Source organism: Hylobates moloch, unplaced genomic scaffold (genome assembly GCF_009828535.3).
Source record: "Hylobates moloch isolate HMO894 unplaced genomic scaffold, HMol_V3 SCAFFOLD_17, whole genome shotgun sequence".
Taxonomy (NCBI): Eukaryota; Metazoa; Chordata; class Mammalia; order Primates; family Hylobatidae; genus Hylobates; species Hylobates moloch.
Window position 1 is genome coordinate 16386243 of NW_026652292.1, and position 19820 is coordinate 16406062.

The following is a 19820-nucleotide window of genomic DNA, read 5'->3' on the forward strand; positions in this document are numbered from 1 at the left end:
GCAACACAGTGCTGTTTCTCAAAGAGGAAAAATGGATTAGCTGGGAAGGTTCAGTGTCCCTACACATTCAAAGTCTTCTCAATATGTAATATTATATAGCCACAGCTCTCGAGGAAGGAATCTGTATAAGGTGGTATCTTTCTAGGCACAATCTTTGTTAGCTTTCATGGCTGGTTGTATTACATATTAGTGACAATAAAGTTTTCCTGGAGCTTCATCACTATTCTTAAAGTCTATCTCATAATGTGCCTTTGGAAACTGCCTAGAAAAATGTGGTGTCTGGTAAGGTGGTGATGAAATTTCTAACAAGTAAAGTGACTGTACTTGACTATTTTCAATAATTCAATATTTTGGGATAAGCTTAACATCCTCACTGCCTGCCTTGGCCCCCACAAAAGTACTTAGCATATGCCCAAATAAAGTTTAAGCAATCTAGCTCCACTATTCTCAAGCACATAATATCTAGGGTCTAGTCTTTAAAAGTACAAAGTAAAAAGTTTAAAAGTATAACTCACAAAAATTGTACCCAAACTAAAAAAGCTGAAATAATAAATTGATGGATTTGTGTTTTCTACAGAAGAGAGTACAACACAGAGTGCTAACATACATATACAGGGGAGAAGAGGGCAGGGCTCTTACAAAATGAATGCAGTCAAATCCTTTGTAGTAGTTTCTCAAGTAGTAACATGAATATTAGAGAGACGATTCATGAAATTTTAAGTTAGTGCCATGTCTAGGAATATCAAGACATAGCTAGCATTTTGTAAAAAATATTTTCTTCTAAACAAATCTATTAATGAGATAGATAAGGTGTTTCTTTTTTCTAATTAGTTTTTCTTAGTCACATATTCAAGGGAACATAATGTTTGGTAAAATGGTGTTTGTCAAATTCTACTTCTCACTTTCACCTACCATGCCATGTTCAACTATTGTACTTGTAAGTACCGGAAATTCAAGTATTGTTCATTTGAATATACTTTCACCAAAGTAGTATTTTTTATGAGAAAGCCATAATCTCATCAGTAAGCTCTTTTTAAAAAAATCCAACAGAAAATATGAACTAGTAACTGATTATGACAAGAAAAGAAAACCCAGAAATAACCGTAAGGCAGAGCAACTTCAGGCCTCAGTGTGAAACCATCACAGTCTCTTGGGAGGCGTTTCGCTCTCAAAGCAGCTGTCGGATCGAAAGGTGCTCAGGGACCGTGCACTTTTCTCCTTCCAACTAGGAAGATGTAGAAAAATGATTCCATTCACTCAAGGAGGAACACATATTTAGTCAAAGTGATTATGAAAAAGGCTGCTTCCATGATCTAGGTGAGACTCTGCCAGAGTTTGAGGAAGGTGTTAAAATCGAGGATGAGTCCAGGGTAGACTGAGATACGGAAGCTCCAGCACACAGAGTCTTCTGTTATGGGAAGATGGAGCCGGTACTTCTTCCCTCAGGAGCAGGATTACTTTTCTAGTCTGGGGCTGGAAATCACATAATTTTTTGGTACTTGATAAAAATGTGGCCCTTAAACTTGAACGTGCAGGCAAGCTTTCTCAGGGGCATCTCCTTTTCAAATCTCACACATGTCCAGAGCCTCTTCTACAACCTTTGTGTCCAAGGCCTTGACCATTCCAGCCATGACAATGATCACACTCCGGGATATAGACCACCAGAGATGGACTGCATCAGACTCCTAATGGGTGCCTCGCACTCCCTTCAACACACAGATATACCCCATTGGATTTTACCCACACAGCTTCCACAATGTGCAGTAACTTGTAAATAGAAAAGTCTATTCACATTTTAGAAAATAAAGTTTAATGTATTTTCATAGCAAACTCGGAGAAACAGCACAGGAGAAAGGAAACACTGAAAACATCTAGGCGGATACATAAAACCTCCAAATATACCTTGAATCTATTGTTTCAAAAAATGCAATAAACACCGTTTAGCTCTCATTAATAAGAAACTTATTTTGTTTACAGAACCCATATGCAGACGTAGTAAAGAAAACAGAAACCGATTTCTTTATAATTTTATAGAGTTGAACAGAAACTCGCTCACAGAGACATTTCCACTTGACACTAGTGCCTTGGGAGCCTCAAAGTAGATGAGACGTTTACTAATAAGCACACACAAACACAACTGCCACCTGATTTCTGCCTACGTTTCCACTGGCAATCCTATGCTTAGCTACCTTTGGACCCCCGGAGGGAAAAGAAACCAAAACAGAACAAAATTTCTCACATCAGAACTACCAGTTCCAGGGGGAAGAGAAAAAAGAAAACACAACCAAACAGAAATGAAGTCCTCTAGAGTGCAAGGTTTCCCAGGAGCGTGGGCTCTTAAGCACCCTGTCCACGGAGGCGGCGGGCCAGCTGCATGTCTCTGAGCATAATTGTGACGCTCCTGGCATGGATGGCACACAGGTTGGTGTCTTCAAAGAGTTGCACCAGGTAGGCCTCGCTGGCCTCCTGCAGGGCGCCAATGGCCGCGCTCTGGAAGCGCAGGTCCGGGCTGATGGCCTGGGCGATCGGGCGCACCAGGCGCTGGAAGGGCAGCTTGCGCAGGAGCAGCTGCCTGGACTTCTGGTACTTTCTGATTTCCCGGAGGGCCAGGGTGCCAGGCTTGCCGCGGTGAGGCTTCTTGACTATTGAGTCATTTGTGTTCCTAGAGTATTTTGGACAGTAATTAATCCATTATCTGATGTAGGGTTTGCAAATATTTTCTCTCATTTGATTTTATCTCTCCATGGTGTTGATTGTCTTGTCAGCTTTGCAGATTTTTTTTTTAAGTTGGATGCAATCCAGTTTTCTATTCGCCCTTTTGTTGTCTGTGCTTTTGTGTCGTATTCCCAAAGTTTTTGGCTTAACCAGTGTCAATGAGGATGTCCCCTGTTCTCTTCTAGTTGGTTTATAGTTTCAAGTTTTTAGTTTATTTGGATTTATTCTTGTGTACAGTAAGGGGTCCAATTTCATTTTTCTTCATGTGTCTACCAGGTTTACCTATCACCATTGATGGAAGAAACTGTGGTTTTGTGGTGGTGGGTTGTTGGCACCCTTTTAAACTATCAGTTGGCTGTATATGGAGGGACTGATTTCTAGACTCTCTGCTCTTATCCAGTGGCTTAGGTGTCTGTTTTTATGCCAGTGTTATGCCATTTTTGTTCCTACAGCTTGATGGCATACTTTGAAGATAGACAACCATGAAATCTTTTTATTTTCTCTTCTTATTTTCTCCTGACATCGTCACTCAGAAAGATTTCAAAGGAGATATTGATTCCTTCCTTTTTCAGTTTTTTTCTGATTGTGAGGATAGAGTGATGCCATGGAATTTCCTTAGGTGTCACCCTGAAAACTGGAACTCCATTTTATTTTTGCTATATATTTATTACTGTTTATCTTATATACTGGGTATTTGGCAATTACATGTCAGCATAATTACAAATAGGCTTCAATTACACAAAATATTTAATGCTCAAATCCTACAATGAGAGGACATTATATTTTTAATACAATGATCTGAAAAATAAACTAAAAGTAAAACATCATCTAGTATTAACAATATGTTGTTATTGTATGCATTTCTGTTTTAGACAAGCACGAAACACACATCAGTTTGTTATTTCAGCCATTAATATAGGTTACACTGGGACCAGCTCTTTGGAGGCGAATGTGTGTAAATGAATAAAGAATTAGACAGGGTCTCTGGGGTTTGTGTTTCTCTGTCTAGTTTTTCATGCATCTCTTAGAGTGTGTTACCATCCTAACATCATGAAAAATCACTCTGTGACATAAAACAATCTTGGTCTGAATGTGAAAAAATCCATTTTAGAGGAAAAACTAATTTTTTTTTTTTTTTGAGACGGAGTCTCGCTCTGTCGCCCAGGCTGGAGTGCAGTGGCGCGATCTCGGCTCACTGCAAGCTCCGCCTCCCGGGTTCACGTCATTCTCCTGCCTCAGCCTCTCCGAGTAGCTGGGACTACAGGCGCCCGCCACCACGCCCGGCTAATTTTTTTGTATTTTTAGTAGAGACGGGGTTTCACCGTGGTCTCGATCTCCTAACCTCGTGATCCGCCCGCCTCGGCCTCCCAAAGTGCTGGGATTACAAACGTGAGCCACCGCGCCCGGCCGGAAAAACTAATTTTTAATTTCATTTTTATTTTTGCAAGCTGAAAAACAGTTGGTTGATTTCCCAGGAAAAGTTATGGAAAAGTATTAAATGTTTACAAGGTAACTATTCCAGTGCTCTTAGAAAGCCCCCCGGGGACCTTCTGGATAGAGTATTGTAAGGGAAGTCTTTCTGTTTGTTTTATCTCTTTAAAATCACATTTGAGCAACAACATCCAAAGTCATAGCAACTTCAAGATTGAGTGTGAATCCACCATAGTCTCTTAAAAGGATGTCTTTTTTCTCTCTGAAAACAGCTCCCCATCCACAGGATGCCCAAGGCCCATGCACCTTTCTGCCTCCAACTAGGAAGACCCAGAAAATCACCTGCTCATGCGTGGACCTCAGAGAACCAAATATAATGACAATGATTGTTAGTTTGTTGAGATGGAGTCTTACTCTGTTGGCCAGGTGGAAGGGCAGTGATGTCAATTTGGCTCCCTCTGACTTCCACCGCCAGAGCTCAATCAGTCCTTCCACCTCAGCCTCCAAGTAGGTGAAACCACAGGCACCAGCAACCACACACAGCTAATTTTTTTTTTTTTTTTGGAGAGGAGGTTTTGCCAAGATTCCTGGCCTGGACAGGAACTCCTGAGCTCAATCGATCTGCCGCCCTTGGCTGCCCAAAGTGTTGGTTTTACAGAAATGAGCCACTGTGCCTAGTCTGAGGTATGAATATGATTGAAAGGGATTCTGAAACCGGCTGCTGCCTTCATCTGGGTGAGACCAATATCTTCCCAGAGGAAGATGATTATTTTATTTTATTTTTGTACTGGATGTTGGGGAAGTGGCGCCTGGGCTGTCCCCTGTGAAAGGCGTTTTTCCAATGCCCGGGGTGTAGCAGGGGCATTTTCCCACATCTCACACACGTCCAGGGCTTCTCCTACCACCTCCCCGACAAAGATCTGGGTCATTACAGCCATGTCCATGGCAGTAACCTGGTTCTAGGACACTGATCTGCACCTGACGGAATGCATCGGACTTCTACAGGGTGGCTCTCTCCCTTTCCCACCACAGACACACCCACACTGGTTATTCTGCCAATCCTTCACAAAAATGTGAAGTGACTTGTGGATACAGGGTCTATTCATATTGTAGAAAGTAGCGATCAATGTATGTTCATAGCAAACTAGGAGGAACAGCCCAGGCGACAGGGAACATTGCGAACATGGAACTGCATATGGAGAAAGCCAAAGTGTGGATCTCATCTGCTGTTTGATCAATCACAGGAGACATTATCAGTTTGACACCAATAAGTTGATTTGGTTTTCAATAAAATTAAGGAGCCAGTTTTTTCACAGTTGTTCTTGATTTGAACTACTGACACGTGTTCACTCAGGCATTTCCACTTGACATGAATGCATTAACTCTTCATTGTAGATTGAAAATTTCCAATTAAAAGAAAATAGAAAAACAGTCACTACCTGTGATTTCTGCCTCGGTTTTTGCTCTCAATCATATGCTTAGCTACTTTTAAACCCCGTGCAGGAAATGATGCCGATACTGAACACAACTTCTAACATCATATCTATCATTAACAGAGAGAAGAGGAAAAACACAACAGAACGCAAAGGAAACCATTTACAATACAGGATTTCCCAGGAGCGTGGGCTCCTAAGCACCCTCTCCACGGAGGCTGTGGGCCAGCTGCATGTCTTTTGGCGTAATTGGGACGCTCCTGGCATGGATGACACACTGGTTGGTGTCTTCAAAGAGGCGCACCAGGTAGGCCTCATTGGTCCCCTGAAAGCACCAATGGCCGCGCTCTGGAAGCCCAGGTCCCGGCTGATAGCCCGGGGATCTCGCGCACCAGGGGCTGGAAGGGCAGCTTGCTCTGGAGCAGCTGAGTGGACTTCTGGTACTTTCTGATTTCACGCAGCGCTGTGGGGCCAGGCCTGCAGCGGTGAGACTTCTCGATCCCTCCTTTAGAGGGCGCCCTTTTGCCGACGGCTTTTGTGGCCGGGGGCTTCCTGGGGGCCTGCCAGGTGGTGGCTTTGCGGGCGGTCTGTTTGATGGGCCCCATGGGGGTGGGCAGTGGCCTCTCCCCTCTCCTTGGGCTGAGCCTGGCCCACTGCAGGTGGCGCTGGCCTCAGAGAGCAAGGGCGGTGGGGCTGTGGACAGGATTCAGAGAGCCTGTGAGTTGAAATCCATGTACAAGATGCTCCCGCACACTGAGCCCCTTCCAACCCACCCCAGACTTACCAGCAGGAGAAGATGCAAACCGAAATGGTCACTCCTCTATCAGGGATGCTCTGGGGGCATTTTTCTCTCCCAAAGCGACATTCATGGAAATCTGCGCATAGCCTTCCGGGGAAGCTGAGGCTTTTTGATCAAATGGTCATATGTGCCTGTCACTGAAGCCCCCCCGGGTTCCTTATTTACCTTGATGTGGGGGTGAGCCTTCTTTCCACTGCCCGCTTTGGAAATGCTATGAAGCCCCGTGAAGCCAGCCCTGAGTTCACTGAGCTGCTGAACCGAGGTCTCAGCTGCTACTTTCATACTACTGGCTTCATGAGAAAAAGCAAAGTAGAGTAAAGCAAAACAAACAAACAAATAAACAACACACCAGCCAAAGGCCCCTATTTCAATACACATTGCACAGGCTTCTCTGATAACTTATAGTATACATTTAATGCCCATGCATGCAATGCATGTACCACACACAGAACAGGAATTTCCAGGATAATCAATACTCACAAAATAAGTTCACATTTCTGTTTTAGAAATAGAGCTCATTTTATAAAAAACCTTTAGTTTTCACGTGAAAATTGGGCAGAAGGAACAGAGGTCCCCAGTATCCTTTCCCCACACATATGCAGAGCCCCCTTCACTATCAACTTTCTGCCCCAGAATGCTACATTGTCTACAACCATTCAACCTACATGGACACACGACTCTGACTCCAACACCAAAGCTCTCCTTAGGATTCACTTGGGTGTTGTATATTCCATGGATTCTAGCAAAGGCATAATTACATGTATCCACTGTTATTGGGAATGCAGATATCTCTTCAATAGACTGATTTCATTTCCTTTTGATATACCCCTCCCAGTGTGGGCTTGCTGGATCATATGGTAGCTGTATTTATTTAGTTTGTGGAGGAAGTTCCATACTGTTTTCTATAATGGCTCCCTAATTTACATTCCCAGGAATAATGCAAGGGCTCCCTTTCCTCCACATCCTCATTAAGAAGTGTTGTCTTTGATGTTTTGATCATAGCCATTCTAATGAACGTAAGGTGTTATCTTCTTTCAGTTTTTATTTGCATTTCTCTGGAGATTAGTGACACTGAGTATACATATATATATACTAGTAACAGCAGGTATATATGGATATATACCTGGTGGCCACTTTCATGGCTTCTCTTCAGAAATGTCTATTATTTAGTTCCTTTGCCCAGTTTTTAAATTGTATTGTTTCTTGGTTTTGAGTCCTTGGAGTTCCTAGTATATTTTGGGCAGTAAATAGTTAATTCCTTATTGGTTCTGGGGTTTGCAAATATTTTCTCTCTTTTTTATTCTGTCTCTTCATGGTGTTGATTGTTTTTTCGGCTCTGCAGATTTTTTGTTTTTCATTTGGATGCAATCCATTTATGCATTTTCCCTCTTGCTGTCTCTGCTTTTGGGACATATTCTAAAAATCACTGGGTTAACGGTTGTCAATGACGATATGCCCGTTTTCTTCTAGTAGGTTATACATTTGTTACCGTTTATCTTATATTCAGGGTATTGGGTCAATTACATGTCAGTATAATTACAAATGATGTTCAATTACACAAAACATTTAATGGTCAAATCCTACGCTGAGAGGGAATTTTATTTCTAATTTTTGTGTTCTTATAGAATAATTTGGAAAATAAAGTAACAATTGAACATTATCTAGTAAGAATATGTATTGTCATCATATGTATTTCTGTTTTAGAGAAACATAAAACAGAAAGAAACATGTTATTTCAGCCATAAACCTAGTTTACAATGGGGCCGTTCCTTGGAGGTGAAGGCGTGGAAAGGAGTGCCCAGATTAGACGGGGTATCTGGGGTCTGTGCTTCTCTTAGTTTTCCATGCAGCTCCTAGAGTGTGTTACCATTCTGACATCATCAAACGTCACTCCCCGACATGAAACAGTCTTGGTAGGAAAGTAAAAAGAGTCATTTTAGAGAAGAAAACTTTTTAAATTTCATTTTTATTTTTACAAGCTGGAAAGGAGGTGCTTGATTCCCCAGGAAAAGTTATGGAAAAGTATTAAATGTTTACAAGGGCAACTACTCCAGTACGCTTAGAAAGCCCAGGACCTTCAGGATAGAGTATTGTAAGGGAAGACTTTGTTGTATCTCCTTAAAATGACATATGAGCAAAAATCCTAAGTTATATCCACTTCAGGATTTGGTGTGAATCCACTATAGTCTCCTAAAAGGGTTTCTGTCTTCTCTCTGAAAACAGCTCCCCATCCAAAGGATGCTCAAGGCCCGTGTACCTTTGTTCTTCCAACTAGGAAGCCCTAGAACAACGCCTCCTCATACATGGACCTCAGAGACCCAAACATGATGATAATGATTGTTATTTTCTTGAGCCAGGGTCTCACTCTGTCAGCCAGGTAGGAGGGCAGTGGTTCCATCTCAGCTCACTCTAATCTCCAGCTCTGGAGCTCAAGAGATCCTCCTACCTCAGCCTCTGGAGTAGCTGAAACAGCAGGCACCAACCACCGCATTTAGCTTTTTCCTTTTTTTTTTTTTTCCATTTTAATTGTAGAGAGGAAGTTTTGTCATGTTGCCCAGGCTGGTCTGGAACTCCTGAGTTCAAGCAATCCACCAACCCCAGTCTCCCAAAATACTCTCTGATCATAGAAAGAAGCTGTTGTGCCCCATGTGAGATACAGATATGATTGGATGACATTATTAATCAGGCTGCTGCCTTCATCTGGGTGAGACTACGGTAAGATGTAAGAAAGAAGTTAAGTCATAGATAAGTCCAGGATGGGCTGAGATACTGAAGCTCCAGCCTACAGAGGGCTCTGTCATAGAAAGACCGGAACCAGTACCTTCTCCTTTAAGATCAGGCCTTTCTTTCTAGGCTCGGCCCAGAGGAAGATGACTTTGTTTTGTAGTAGGTGTTTGGGAAATGGTCACTGGGCTGTCCCCTGAGAAAGGTCTCCCTCCAGTGCTTGGGCTGCAGTGGGGCATGTCTCCCCACATCTCAAACACAACCAGGGCCTCTCCTACCACTTCCCTAACCAAGACCTGTATCATTCCAGCCATGGCCACGGCTATGACCGTGTTCTAGGACGCTCAGCTGCTGGTGAGAGGCTGCATCGGACTTCTAACGGGTGCCTCTCTCCCTTTCCCACCCACAAACAGATCCACACTGGTTTTTCCCTCCCACAATATGAAATGACTTGTGTATAGAGACTCTATTCACATTTTAGAAAGTAGGGTGTAATGTATGTTCATAGCAAACACACACAGGAACAGCCCAGGAGACAGGGAACGTTGAGAACATGGAGCTGCATACAGGAAAAGTCAAAGTGTGAATCGCATCTGCTGTTTGATCAAACGCAGGAGACATTATCTATTTGCCACCAATAAGAAATTTATTTGGTTTTCAATAATATTAATGAACAAATTTTTTTCACAATTGTTCCTGATATGAACTGTTGAAAGGCGTTCAGTGAGAAATTCCCAGTTGACATGAATGCATTAGACCCTCAATGTAGATGGAAAGTTTACAAACAAAAGAAAACAGAAACACTCATACCCGTTATATCTGCCTGTGTTGTTGCTCCTCCTAATCATGTGCAGGGCTACTTTTGGACCCCATGAGGGACATAAAACCAAAAGTGAAGAGAACTGCTAATATCAGAACTATGATTAACACAGAGACGATGAAAAACACAACCAAACGGAGACGAAGCCGTCTGGGGGGCAGCGTTTCCCAGGAGCGTGGGCTCCTCAGCACCCTCTCCGCGGAGGTGGCGGGCCAGCTGCATGTCTCTGGGCATAACTGTGACACCCCTGGCATGGATAACACATAGGTTGATGTCTTTAAAGAGGGGGACCAGGTAGGCCTCGCTGTTCCCCTGAAGTCGCTAGTGGCCGCACATTGGAAGCGCAGGTCTGGGTTGATGGCCTGGGCGATCTCGCGCATTAGGTGCTGGAAGGGTGGCTTGTGCAGAAGCAGCTGCGTGGACTTCTGGTACTTTCTGGTTTTGTGCAGCGCCAGGGTGCCAAGCGTGTGGCGGTGAGGCTTCCTGATCCCTCGTGTAGCCAGGACCCTCTTGCCGGCGGCTTTGGTGGCCAGGGGCTTCCTGGGGGCCTGCCAGGCAGTGGCTTTGCGGTCGGTCTGCTTAATGGGAGCCATGGTGTAGGGCTGTGGCCTCTCCGTTGTCACTGGGCTGAGCCTGGTGAACCGCAGGCAGTGCTGGTACCAGACAGTAACGGTGGTGGGGCTGTGGGCAAGATTCAGAGAGTCTGTTGGGATCTGTGCAGAAGATGCTCCCATACACTTAGCCCCTTCCAACCCAGCCCCATACTTACCAGCTCACTGATCAGTGGGTCCGGGGTCCCTGTATTCAGTCTCCTTGAGTAGCGTTGGGATTCCTAGGTCTGCACACAGCAGTGGGGAATCTTTCTCCCGGGCAGTCTTGCTCTAGCTGGAGATCTCTGTGATCTCAGCCAAATTCAGTCATTTATAGGAGGCTTGGATGATTGGATTAGACCCACCCAGCTACCTTCCACTGCGTGCTGTGCTTCAGCAGATGCTTAACCTAATCAAGGCTGTGAAAGCCCATTAAGTCCCTGCATTCTTCCTCACGGGAGAGAGGGACAGACCTCTGGATTGTGCATTGTGGGAGGGATGGTAAATGAGAGCTGTCACTTACCGTTTTGGGTGCCGAATGGATTCTGAAAATTTACATCAAGAAATAGTTACTTAAAGTTGCATGTTAGGCCAGGCACAGTGGCTCACGCCTGTAATTCCAGCACTTTGGGAGGCTGAGGTGGGTGGATCATGAGGTCAAGAGATTGAGACCATCCTCGCTTAACTCAGTGAAACCCCGACTCTACTAAAAATACAAAAATTGACCAGGTGTGGTGGCATGCACCTGTAATCACAGCTACTTGGGAGATTGAGGCAGGAGAATCGCTTGGACCTGGGGGGCGGAAGTTGCAGTGAGCCGAGATCATGCCACTGCACTCCAGCCTGGGTGACAAAGTGAGACTCCATCTCAAAACAAAAACAAAAACAAAAACAAAAACAAAAACAAAAACAAAAACAAGTTGCATGTTAGACAACTTACATGTCTGTGGAAAAACACCAAGGCTTGAGATCATGAGGTCTTCATCAGGTCCCATGAGGATGAAGTGAACTGGGAAGGGGAATACGGAAACCAGAAATGGCCACTCTTCTATGAGGGATTCTCCTGGGGCATTTTTTCCTCAAAGGTGATGCTCCTGCAAATCTGCTGGTAGCCTCCTGGGGAAGGCAAAGCTGTTCTGAGAAAACGGTGACATGTGACTGTCACTGATGCCCCCTTTGGCTTCTTTTCCACTTTGAATGTGGATTTGATGCCTGAACTGAGCTATCCTGTTGTTGCCCAGGATGAAAACACCATGAGGTCCTGAGAAGCCAGCTGCGACCTCACTGAATTGCTGAACCAAGGTCACAGCTTAGCTAAGTAAATATTGAAAACATTTCATTATTTGAATAGCTTTAGCAGTACCAAATTGTTTTGGGCACCATAGATGAATTGTATGGTGGTGAAGTCTATTTCAATTTACCCTTAATGAACTTTTGTGATACCTGTAATAAAAATTACTGTTCAATTCAATGCAGACTTCACGCACAGAATGATAGATTTCATGACATCAATATTACAAAATACATTCCTGTTAGCGTTTTTTAAATTAGAGATTAGTATCATTATTTTCTAGTTGTCTAGTTATACAAGCTAATTGTAAAAACCACTCATAAGTGGTTTTTGTTCCATACATGAATTGTATAGTGTTGAAGTCAAGAATTTTAGTGCGCTCGTCACGTGACTACTACACCTACATTGCACCCAGTAGGCAGTTTTTCATCCCCCCGTCTCCCTGCCACTTCTGAATCTCTAATGTCCATGTTACCACTCTGTATGCCTTTCCTACCCACAGCTTAGCTCCCACTTCTAAGTGAGAATGTGCACCATTTGGCTGTAGATTCCTGAATGACTCCACTGAGAATAACGGCCTGCGGTTTCATCCAGGTTGCTGTAAAAGACATGATTTCATTGCTTATGGCTGAGTAGTAGTCCACGGCATATATGAACCCCATTTAACTTTACTCACTCATCAGCTGGTGGGCACTTAGGTTTATGTTATATCTTTGCAATTGTGAGTTGTGTTAGGATAAACATATGTGTGCAGGTCTGTTAGGTAGAGTGAGTTCTTTTTCTTTTGTGTGTCTACCCACTATTTGGATTACTGGATCGAATGGGAGATGTACTTTGAGTACTTTGAGATAGCTTCATGCTGTTTCCCACAGAGATTACACTAATTTGCATTCCCACAGCAGTGCCTGAGCATTCCCTCTCACCACATCCACCCCAACATCTATTGTTTTTGGCTATTGAGTAATGGTCATTCAGGTGGGGTAAGGTGTTACCTCATTGTGGTTTCACTTTGCATTTCTCTGATGATTAGCGATGCGGGGCATCTTTTCCTCTGTTTTTTTTTTTTTGGGCATTGTTGTATAGTCTCTTGAGAAAATTCTATGCACATCACTTGCCCACTTTATAGTGGGATTATATTTATTTTTTCTTGTTTGTTTTTTTGAATTGCTTGTAGATTCTGTATCTATTAGTCCTTTGTCGGATGCATAGCTTGCAGATAGTTTGTCCCATGTCATAGGTTGTTTGTTTACTAAGAGGATTATTTCTTTTGTTGTGCAGAAGCATTTTCTACTCAATAAGAAATTCAATGATAACAAAATGAAAAACTTATGGTATCTGAATATCTAAGGCACTGTCAATTATGTATCCACATTCAGTATCTGTGTAATAATTAAAGCAGTAACTATACAAGAAACCAGCCTCGAACTATACTGGATAGACTTAGAGCCTCTAAGACATTGACTGGTTTTCTGACAAACCAAATCCATTAAGAAATTTCCAGCATAGCTAATGTTAAAAAAATTGAGAATAATACTGGAAAATGTCAGATTTTGAAATTTCTAGGGTAGGACAGTTCAACTTCATAAATACAGCATTTCCTGCAGGATACATAGCATGTCGAAAGTGTTCAATAAATATTTGTTGAAAAATAGTTTTTTGAGTCTGTTGTCTACAAAGGGGATGTCAGGGATCAAGAAAACAGCCATCTAATTAGTATGTTTCTTATTCTTAAGTTAACAATTAGAGCCACATAATGGTTTTGGGGTGTAACAGTTTTACCACTTTCCTCTGCCAGCACCTTTATGGGTGCATCCGGAAAGGCTCTGCTTGTTATGAATGCCTTTGTATACATTCTGCAAAATAATAATGGTGATTCTGACATAATTAAAAAAAATTTTAATTGGGCATAGACAGAAATGGAAGAAATGTTTAAGAAAATTAGAAGGGATTTCAGAGCAAGAATTATAGTAATGGGATAAAGAATGATAATTATTTTCATGGGAAAAACTTTAAATGCTTTTATCCTTTTAAAAGCAATTCAAATATGTTCCTAACATTGATGCTTAGAAGGCAGCTAAGTGTGTTGTAGGGTACAAAGTGTCTGTAATTTTTCTCTGGGGCACTATAAAATATGACCTGGATCTGGCCCATAGGTTTCTGTGGAAATCTATCTAATCCATTCAGAAGAGAGTGGATGGCTGAAGTTACTATCATCTGTGAGGTTTATGTTTTCGAAGAGTTAGTCTAGGAGGCTCTTCTTATTTTTTTCCACTTGCATCTTATCAGTAAGAGCTTTTTGTTTTAAAAAATGAGATAGGTTCTTGCTCTATCACCTAGGCTGGAGTGCAGTAGCAAGATCTCTGCTCACTGCAACCTCTGCCTCCTGGGCTCAAGGGATCCTCCCACCTCAGCCTCCCAAGTAGTGGGCACCATTGGCATGCACACCGCGCCTAGCTAATTTATGTATTTTTTATAGAGAAGAAGTTCTGCTCTGTTGTCCAGGCTGATCTCAAACTCCTGGGCTCAAGTGATCTGCCTGCCTCAACCTCCCAAAGTGCTGGGATTACAGGCATGAGCCACCACGCCCGGCCAGTAAAACATTTTGGAATAGCCCAACATATATATGTTGTTATGTATAAGCTTTATTTATGGGCTATAGTCATTTTGTATATACATATTAGTTAATTTAATTCTTTTTCCTTAGATAAAAATAAACATAAATCAACATTAAATTTTGTTCTTTATGCCTCGATTATCTTGCATATTTTGGGGGGCACATGGCCTTCTTATCTTTTCATTTAAGAAGTCATTAATTTAGACCTTTCTCTAGAGTGTTTATCTCTCTAGATAGAGACCCACTAGAGTTTAAGAGAAAAGTGAGGAGTATATAAAGCTTAGATAAATTCAGTGTCTTTTTAGAGTATAGTGAGAGATAACTGTATATGGCAATTAATTTTTATGAGAAGTTTATGTATCTGTGTTTGTTTTATTTCGGGGGTTAATTTTCAAATTTTGGATGCTTCTCCCTCTTTGAGTTGCCCTTTGTTTGTGCTTATAACCTACCGATCATGCCTTCAGTACTAGTAAATGTTGGAAAGGAAAGGCCCTACATGACTTACAAAGGTTCCGATGTAAATATGTGTTCCTGGTAAAGAGGGGTTTCACCATGTCGTCCAGGCTGGTCTTGAACTCCTGACCTCAGGAGATCCACCCACCTCAGCCTCCCAAAATGCTGAGATTACAGGCGTGAGCCACCGGGCCTGGCCAGTAATTTATTATCTTCTACCAAAAATTTTTGAATAAACAAAAGCTCTATAAAAGTCAGATATTTGACTGTTTGCTTTATCTTCTGAAGTACCTTTTATGCCATTTCTCAACATAATTTTCCCAAAATGTGATTTATATCTTTGTGCCTGACATAATTTTATGTCTCTTTGGTGCTTCTCTGTGTCCTATGTATACATATATATGTAATATATAAATTGAAGTCTGGGCGCAGTGGCTCATGCCTGTAATCCCTTCACTTTGAGAAGCCAAGGGAGGCAGATCACTTGAAGTCAGCAGTTCAAGGCCAGTCTGGACAAAATGGTGAAACCTCCCCTCTACTTTAAAAAATACAAAAATTAGCCGGGTGTGGTGGCGCGCACATTTAGACCCAGCTACTCTGGAGGCTGAGGCAGGTGAGTTGCTTGAGCCCAGGAGGCAGAGGCTGCAGTGAGCTGAGATCAGGCCACTGCAATCCAGCCTGGGGGACAGAGCGAGACTCTGTCTCAAAAATAAATACATAAAATAAAATAAAATAAAGCAATGGCAACAAAAGCAAAAATCGACAAATGGGATCTCATTAAACTAAAGAGCTTCTGCACAGCAAAAGAAACTATCATCAGAGTGAACAGGCAACCTACAGAATGGGAGAAAATTTTTGCAACCTACTCATCTGACAAAGGGCTAATATCCAGAATCTACAATGAACTCAAACAAATTTACAAGAAAAAAACAAACAACCCCATCAAAAAGTGGGCAGAGGACATGAACAGACACTTCTCAAAAGAAGACATTTATGCAGCCGAAAAACACATGAAGAAATGCTCATCATCACTGGCCATCAGAGAAATGCAAATCAAAACCACAGTGAGATACCATCTTACACCAGTTAGAATGGCCATCATTAAAAAATCAGGAAACAACAGGTGCTGGAGAGGATGTGGAGAAATAGGAACACTTTTACACTGTTGGTGGGACTGTAAACTAGTTCAACCATTGTGGAAGTCAGTGTGGCGATTCCTCAGGGATCTCGAACTAGAAATACCATTTGACCCAGCCATCCCATTACTGGGTATATACCCAAAGGACTATAAATCATGCTGCTATAAAGACACATGCACACGTATGTTTATTGCGGCACTATTCACAATAGCAAAGACTTGGAACCAACCCAAATGTCCAACAACGATAGACTGGATTAAGAAAATGTGGCACATATACACCATGGAATACTATGCAGCCATAAAAAATGATGAGTTCGTGTCCTTTGTAGGGACGTGGATGAAACTGGAAAACATCATTCTCAGTAAACTATCGCAAGGACAAAAAACCAAACACCGCATGTTCTCACTCATAGGTGGGAATTGAACAATGAGAACTCATGGACACAGGAAGGGGAACATCACACTCCGGGGACTGTTGTGGGGTGGGGGTAGGGGGGAGGGACAGCATTAGGAGATACACCTAATGCTAAAGGACGAGTTAATGGGTGCAGGAAATCAACACGGCACATGGATACATATGTAACAAACCTGCACATTGTCACATTGTGCACATGTACCCTAAAACCCTAAAGTATAATAAAAAAGAAAAAAAAAAAAAAATTGAAATAATATTTTCATATTCCCCTCACCCAGCCCAGTTTGTTTTCAGAGTATCTGATAAACCACTTGTTTCCCTATGAGTTAGAGATTTTTTTCTCAGACATTTAAGTTTTCTAATGTACAACTTCATAAAATGTCTCATTTTTACTGTAAACGTTTTCTTTATTGCTGTGAAATGTGAAGTTTGCGATTCTGTGAGGAATTCAGAATTCTTAAATGCCCCCTGCATTTCCCACCCCTCAGAGTCTAGCCCTGCGTCTGCCCCTCCCTTGAGTGTGGGTGGAACCTTGAATTGATGAGCCCGCCCAGACCCCTGATTAGATTAGGAATACCTTGAACCAATAGCTGTTAAATGCTTTGTCTAATTCAATCATCTGAGCTCTTTATAAGGAACTGAACCTCCCTGAAATTCCATTCCCCTGTGGGTGATTCCTCAGCACTGGCTGTGCAGACCCAGGGAGCCGCACAGCCCAGACCTGGGCAACATCTGTAGGAGCTGAGAGTGTCCTCACGGCAGCAGGCAGAACAAACACGTGGGCCTGGGTTTCAGAACCCTAAGGCATCGAATTCCGCCACCAACTCGAATCAGATCGAAGCCAGACCCTTCTCAGGTGAAGGCAACGACCACACAGCCAGACCCGTCCTGGAGGTCCCTCGTGTGACCCTGAGCAGTCACTTGGCAGTCACTTGGCCTAGTAGAACTTCTGACCTGTGAGCTGGGGTTTGTTTTAAATATCCAGAATTTGTGAGAATTTATTCTGCATTGATCTAAAACTAATATACTCTCCATCCACAAGTTTCTTCACATTGTGGAAGTGAGAAAAACCAGTGTGTGTGTTTGTGCGTGGGAGTGGGAGGCAGGGAGCTATGTCCAGTTGTGGCTAAACTATGGCTCAGCAGAAACACAGCAGCTAAAATCTTTGAAAGGTTCTCACTGCAGATCCATAATCAAACCACCTCAGCCGGAACTTCTGCTTCTACAGCTGCTGTCACGGAGCAGACTTGAATCTCACTGATGGAGACAGGCAGACAAACAGGTGTGTCTGCTGAGATGTTCGCCATGCCCCGAGGTCTGAAGGGCAGCAACAAGGATGGAATCCCTGAGGACCTAGATGGGAACTTGGAAGAAGCCAGGGGTCAGGAAAGTGAGCTCAGGAGTCAGGATGTCATGGACCTCACAGAAGGTGACAATGAAGCCTCAGCCTCAGCTCCTCCTGCAGCCAAAAGACTGAAAACAGATACCAAAGAAAGAAGGAGAGGAAGCCCACCGTGGATGCGGAGGAGGCTCAGAGGATGGCAACCCTGCTGTCTGCCATGTCTGAGGAGCAGCTGGCCCGCTACAAAGTGTTTCTCCGTTCAGCTTTCCCAAAAGCACGCATTGCAGGTCTGATGCAGTCTATCACTGGCAGATCGGTGCTTGAGAACGTGGCCATTGCCATGGCTGGAATAGCCAAGGTCTTCGTCGGAGAGGTGGTGGCAGAGGCCCTGGACGTGTGTGAGATGTGGGGAGAAACGACCCCACTGCAGCCCAAGCATTTAAGGGAGGCAGTTCGCAGGTTAAAGCCCAAGGGCCTCTTCCCCAACAGCAAGTACAAAAAAAATCATGTTCTAGGCCCAAGGCCAGAGGGAAGGGTCTGTTTGTGCAGGAATAAGTACTGCATTCATCTTCCAATGACAGGACTGGGTTTGCTGGAGCTTCTGCATCTCTGTCTACCCTGGATTTACCCATAATCTCAGTGTCTTAAAATTTGAAGTTGGCCTTATCTGGATGAAGACAGCAGATTGTTGCACAGTAGCCTTGGCTAAATGTTTGGGCCTCCGAGTTCATATTGAAGCATTTTTGTATGTCTTTCTAGTTGGAAGAATAAAGGTGCCTGGGCCTTGAGCATCCTGTGGACAGGTAGCTGCATTCAGAGAGGGAAGCCCTTTCCAGGAGATTTGTATGGTTTCATGCTGAAGCCTGGTGTAGCTGTGTCTCCAGAAATGTTTCCCAATTGTTGTCCTGTGTATTTTTCATGCTCATATGTATTTTTGTGAGTCATCACAAAAACAGTTAAACTCTTTTCCAAACTGCAGAAATAAAAATTAAATCACAAAGCATTTTTCTCTCTTAGTTGACTCTTCTCCTATTCCTGCCTACTGTGCTTTATGTCAGCAAGTGATCCTTTACTTTTTTATAATGTAAGATTGTATAGATGCATCATATAAGACTAGAGAGAAACCAATTCCAAAACCACCTTTCCTCACGCCACCATTTGTAATGAACCTATATGTAGTTTAAAAGGCATAGAGAGAGCCTATTGATACTTCATGTTTGCTACATATGGTGATATGGCCAGTGCTTCCAGAGACACTGAAATTTACTTCAAAACATTGCTTTAGAGTATTCTTGATTTTATTCATTCTACCGATGATCCACTCAGAAAATCAAACCTGAGTACAGAGACATGGGAGAAGTTATTAAAATATCGGACCAAGTAGGTTCATCACGAGTGACAAAGTTATTCCATGCTCTACTTGTACATACTCTGCTTTACCTTTATGATGCAAAAGAGTAATTTTTCTTTATAGAATAAATACCTGAGATTTATCATGGAATCACTGTGAACCTTCCCAGCACAGCTCACAGATATCCATGGTGCTATTTCAGTCTGTTTAGCTTTGCCATGTGCCCCCTGAATCACAGAGTATAAGCCGAAAGAATCGAAAAGACTCCATAGTTCAGCTCTAATATTGGGTGGAGAATAACATGTACTCTTTCTTCCTGAAGCCAAAGATACCCCCATAAAATATAGTTGTATTTCCTCATACATTCAGCTTTTGCTCTTAAAATAGGACTTATTGTACATAGAATCTGCCTTTGGGTATTACACAAATTTCTAAACTTTACCAAGTATGGGGAAATTCTGTTTCATACCTTCATATTCTGACATTGTTTAGCTTTCCTTTTATTTTACCAACTTTCTTGTAAAGGCGTACAACAAGTTAAACCAGTGTGTCTTAGAGATACAAGGAGGGTACAGGTTCTTGGCAGAACTGATGGAGATGGGAGGGCTCTCTCAGGAATTAAAGAGCTTGAGCAACCAAAAGAAGTAAGATCCAAGAGACTCATTATCTCCCAGTCTTAGATTGCTCTCAGCTCATTCCTT

The 19820-nt window shown here is 42.7% G+C and overlaps 3 protein-coding genes across 3 annotated transcripts; 1 reads left to right on the forward strand and 2 right to left on the reverse strand.

Moving 5' to 3' along the window:
* Nucleotides 1–2337: 2337 nt before the first annotated feature.
* LOC116456736 (uncharacterized) lies at nt 2338–6184 on the reverse strand. The gene is given in 6 exon segments (XM_058430101.1): nt 2338–2642; nt 3991–4021; nt 4935–5044; nt 5784–5915; nt 5918–5959; nt 5962–6184. Coding segments are annotated over 6 exon segments (843 nt in total).
* Nucleotides 6185–9942: 3758 nt separating this feature from the next.
* LOC131381673 (histone H3.Y-like) lies at nt 9943–10515 on the reverse strand. Its single transcript, XM_058430165.1, has one exon. The coding sequence runs from the start codon at nt 10513–10515 to the stop codon at nt 9943–9945; it is 573 nt and encodes a 190-aa protein (XP_058286148.1).
* Nucleotides 10516–17686: 7171 nt separating this feature from the next.
* LOC116456737 (TATA-box binding protein associated factor 11 like protein 2-like) lies at nt 17687–18402 on the forward strand. The gene is given in 2 exon segments (XM_032135544.2): nt 17687–17915; nt 17918–18402. Coding segments are annotated over 2 exon segments (714 nt in total).
* Nucleotides 18403–19820: the final 1418 nt, after the last annotated feature.